Source organism: Ciona intestinalis, unplaced genomic scaffold (assembly GCF_000224145.3).
Source record: "Ciona intestinalis unplaced genomic scaffold, KH HT000594.1, whole genome shotgun sequence".
Classification (NCBI taxonomy): Eukaryota; Metazoa; Chordata; class Ascidiacea; order Phlebobranchia; family Cionidae; genus Ciona; species Ciona intestinalis.
This window is the reverse complement of record NW_004190915.1, coordinates 1-4059: the sequence shown is the minus strand read 5'-3', so window position 1 is coordinate 4059 and position 4059 is coordinate 1. Positions and strand designations below refer to the sequence as shown.

Sequence of the window (4059 nt, the reverse complement as noted above, 5' to 3'; positions counted from 1 at the left end):
CCTGGGAACTGACATACAGAAGAAGGGGCAGATATTTTGTAATTTATTAGTTCTATGTTTTGTTCGTGAGTACGTATATGTATAGTTGTGTACTATTCAATTAATAAATAAATGCTTGTACAGTTTTTATATGTGTTGTGTTGTGATGTCATAAACATTTATTATGTCGTTCAGCTCAAAACAATGTAAACGTGGCGATACATTAGTTTCACAGGCTTTATTGCACTGGAGGCACTGGTGTACTGCTGTATTTAAAGGGGTCCGGTAAAACTGCTTGTCTATTATTTTAATGTTATGTAAAATCCGGGGCTTGTGTACTGTAATTGCTGATCATTGATTTTACTTTTGGAAATTTACTGTTAGCTACCGGCCTACTGCTGTTTAATGAATAATGATAATGGTATATATGTATTTGTATTTATATATATATGATAAAGATGGCATTAGATATCTTGGTTGTTTAAGGAAGCAATATAAGTTTGTAACAGACTTTGCTTTTCTATATTTTATAGTTTGATTTCTTCATCTGATGAATTGGAACCTTTGGATGCCAGGTATGTGAAGTTTATGTAATTCTGGAATATAGTAAAGTGGGGTAATAAATAACAATGGGGTACTTGGGGTCACTGGCATCGATTTATATGGTGCAGGGTATGCAGGCCTACCCTGAGAATTTTGCAGGTTTTTTTTACCCCAAATTTCCTTATGGGAAGGGGTAAAAAAACAACTTTGTTTTTTTTCTGTTTTTGTTTTTTCTACCCCAACCAATATTAACTTTGTGGTAAAATTAATTTTAAAGTTATGTATGTAAATTATTTTAATTTAATTAATGATTTAATTGATTTTAAAGGTAATTAAGTATCAAAAACAGATGTTTTAGAGCTTTGCCTACATTTTCTGATGATATAATTTAAGTTTTTGGTTAAGACTGTTTAGTTACTGGTCATTTTTATGATTATGTTGCTGAATTTAGTTTAGATAAAGTCAATATGTCATTTAGATTTTCAACAGCCTTTATAATTTAAGTAAATCAAGTGTAATGCTCTGGTTATTTCTTGTGCTTTGTATAGGTTATTTAACTTTGGGCTTTATTTTTAGTCTAATAAATGTTATTTGCGGGTAAGCTTATGTTTAAAAGGAAGTACTGAAGTAAAAATAATAAATTATAAAGGAAAATAAAAGCTTTTGAACAAGGCTGTTAAAAGTATGTATATTTTGCTTTGGGGAAAAAAGAGGAAAAGTTGAGGTTTCTAAGAAAATATAGACTGCATAATACTTAAGTTGTATGACTAATCATAGGCGTAAAGTTTTACTAAGCGTTAGGGTTGCAAAAACCAGAAAAAAAGGAAGTCTTCGCGCCGGTAGGCGCGAAAAAAAAACGGTTTGCAACCCTTTGTTTTCGGTTTGCAACCCTTTAAATATGTGCTTTGTAAAAGCTCATACAAACGTAAACGTATTCAGAATTACGTAGGGATGAGACAAATTAAAATTACGCGCGTTCGGCGAGTCCGTGTAATGAGAAACGGTCGAATCTGATTGCCTGGCGAGTGACGTCACAGTAGCTATGTCGCATGCGCCTTTCGTCAAGCCCGCACGAGTGTGTGGTTATCTTACAAACGAAGACCCGTCCGTCGGAAATAGTAGGTTTCCAGAACGAAATATCGCGGAAATAAACTGCCTAAAACGTTTCCAACACTGCTTTATATTTATATGCAATGTTTTCCTCGGGCAAGCAGCATATTTATTACGAAATAGTAGGGATTCACACGTGGATTCATTGCATCATAATAGCGGTTGTTTGAACCTGGCAATTGATTACGACATAATAGCGATTCACACGTTGATTACTGACGTCACAATAGCGATTCACACGTGAATTATTTAGCAAACAGGAGTTTAAATACCAGTTGAATGCATTTGTGTCGTGAATGACGCATCGGTATTGACATATTTTAACGAACGTAAACGAAGTTTGTTCGCAGCAATAATGGCGTCTTCGTTTGGTCGAACGTAATTCCTTACGTATTATTAGTATGGAGAAAATCAAAGGGTTGCCAGGCAACCCTGCAACCCCGTAACTTTACGCCAGTGTGACTAATATTTGTATTATTTCTTTGTACTTCCATTGTTAATTTTTTTTTCTTTAGAAGTAAAGTTGCTTTTGAAACCATTGTTTTTTATTGCCCCGCAAATGTTTTTCTTACCCCAAAGCGTGGGGAATAAAAAACAACACAAAATTTGGAATAAAATTTTAAGTAATCATAGAAATCCTACAATCTTTTTTGGCCTTCAAGAGTTCAAGCTCAAGGTATGATGAATACTTCCTCCAGACTAAAAATATTTTTTTTAGTTTATTACTTGGGGAGAAAATTGAATGTTTATGTTTTCTGTTTTTTATTACTCCACTTGACTATATATGTTAATTAAACATATAAAGGCTTTAAAAATTTGCGTCTTGCTGTGGGTTTTCCCATTTTTTTAATGCTGCCCACTGCAGGCCCTGTAATTCTAATAAAAGTGTCTTGTTTGTCGCTTTTCTTTCTTGTATTTATGGGTCTTCAAAGTAAAAATAATGCTTTCCTGTTTGTATTCAAACCTGTATTAACGTGCCTGCCGGTTAAATAATGACGTGTGAATTGCTATTATGACGCAAATAATGAACGTGTAATTTGCTATTATGTCACAATTAAATGCCAGGCTTTAATCGTCGTTGTAGGGCACGATCAAAGCCATCAACATCGCAACGCTGTCTGTCTTATCGCGAAACCCCAATCAACGAATGCTGACACGCACTTTCATGTAAATAAGACATAAGTTATGTATGTCGGTAAGTTATGTATGACGGATGACGTAATAATCCCGGTAACAACTTAAACTTTCTGTTAGCTGTTTACGGAATAGCTTCGGTTAACCAGTTAACTTTTTCACAGCCCTAGTTTTAATATATTTCTCGCCCTCCGTAAACGACGTTACGTTACATGGCCGCGAAATCGCTTATTCAATCACTTTACAATAGTTTATTACCTGATTTTGTTCAGTGCTACTTACTTATGCTAGGATTAGTTTACCATTGTTAGCGCTGTAATGTAATGTAAAGCATTAAAATCATGTGTTGGCGCGAGTGGTTAAACTCGCGTATACCGTATTTTCTGTGAAATGGATGAGTTCATATTCATAATAAACATGGCCTCTTCTGCCATTTAAAAAATTAGGGCCTATGGTTGTTCTTGTTGTAATTGTGCTTGGGCTACACTCGAGTGAAGAATTTAAGCTTCATATCTTATATAGTTATCTTGGAAATTATCAAAGTTATTTTTTAATGCAGTACAAACATGTTTAGTCATTAGTTTTGCTTGATAGCTGATTATTGTTACATTTTAGAATTTATGAATATGATGAAAGACACCGTTTAATGAAACGAAAAAGATGTGATGATTCAATCTGCAGGTGCAGTTTTTTAATATATATAAATTAATTATTAATATATATATAATATATATATATTTATTTTTCCCCTGGGCATGTAAAAAACAAAAATTCGGCCGATACCGGGTTTGCAGTTCCATACTTTTCCGGCACTTTTCCCCGCGCATGCGTTCTGACGTCAAATGTTGCTGCTCTATCTATAACCCCGCCTTCGTGTGCCACTTTTACCACGTACGAGGCTTTTGGATATAAACCAACGATTTTTGTGCGGTCCTTATCGTAGCGTAGAATTTAATTAAAACGCATCAATCATGTTTCGTCTTTTCCTGCTGAAAGTCTGATTGCCGCGACAATTTGGCAACACACACGTAACAGTCACAGCGCTAAAAGTTTGGCAGTAAAAATAAAGTTTTGCTTATAAATAAGCTTTATTAAATAAATACGGCATAGTGTTATTTATAATACCCGCGACAAACCTTGTCCGGTCAACGTTGTAATTATTACCAGAAGCTAGTTTAAGCAAGGAATACTATGCTATCGGATTGCTTTCTTTGGTTTATTAAAACTGTATAACTAATCGGCAATTAACAACCACAGTTAAAAAAACTTACACGTACCACGGGCAACGAATTT

General features: G+C 34.4%; 1 protein-coding gene and 1 long non-coding RNA gene across 5 annotated transcripts in view; one reads left to right on the top strand and one right to left on the bottom strand.

Annotated features, from left to right (window-relative positions):
* Positions 1-4025, top strand: part of LOC113475483 — a 5282-nt gene extending 1257 nt beyond the window's left edge. For 3 of the 4 annotated variants that reach the window (XM_026839656.1, XM_026839657.1, XM_026839655.1), the window contains 3 exons: positions 513-554; positions 3382-3447; positions 3520-4025. In XM_026839656.1, coding sequence (XP_026695457.1) covers positions 513-554; positions 3382-3447; positions 3520-3709 — 298 coding nt within the window. In that variant the 3' untranslated portion in view covers positions 3710-4025. The other variant, XM_026839658.1, reaches the window with a different exon arrangement.
* On the bottom strand, positions 955-2411 carry LOC113475484. Its single transcript, XR_003397231.1, has 2 exons — positions 2096-2411; positions 955-1289 (listed from the first exon to the last, which is right to left on the bottom strand). It is a non-coding gene; the product is annotated as an uncharacterized LOC113475484 (long non-coding RNA).
* Positions 4026-4059: the final 34 nt, after the last annotated feature.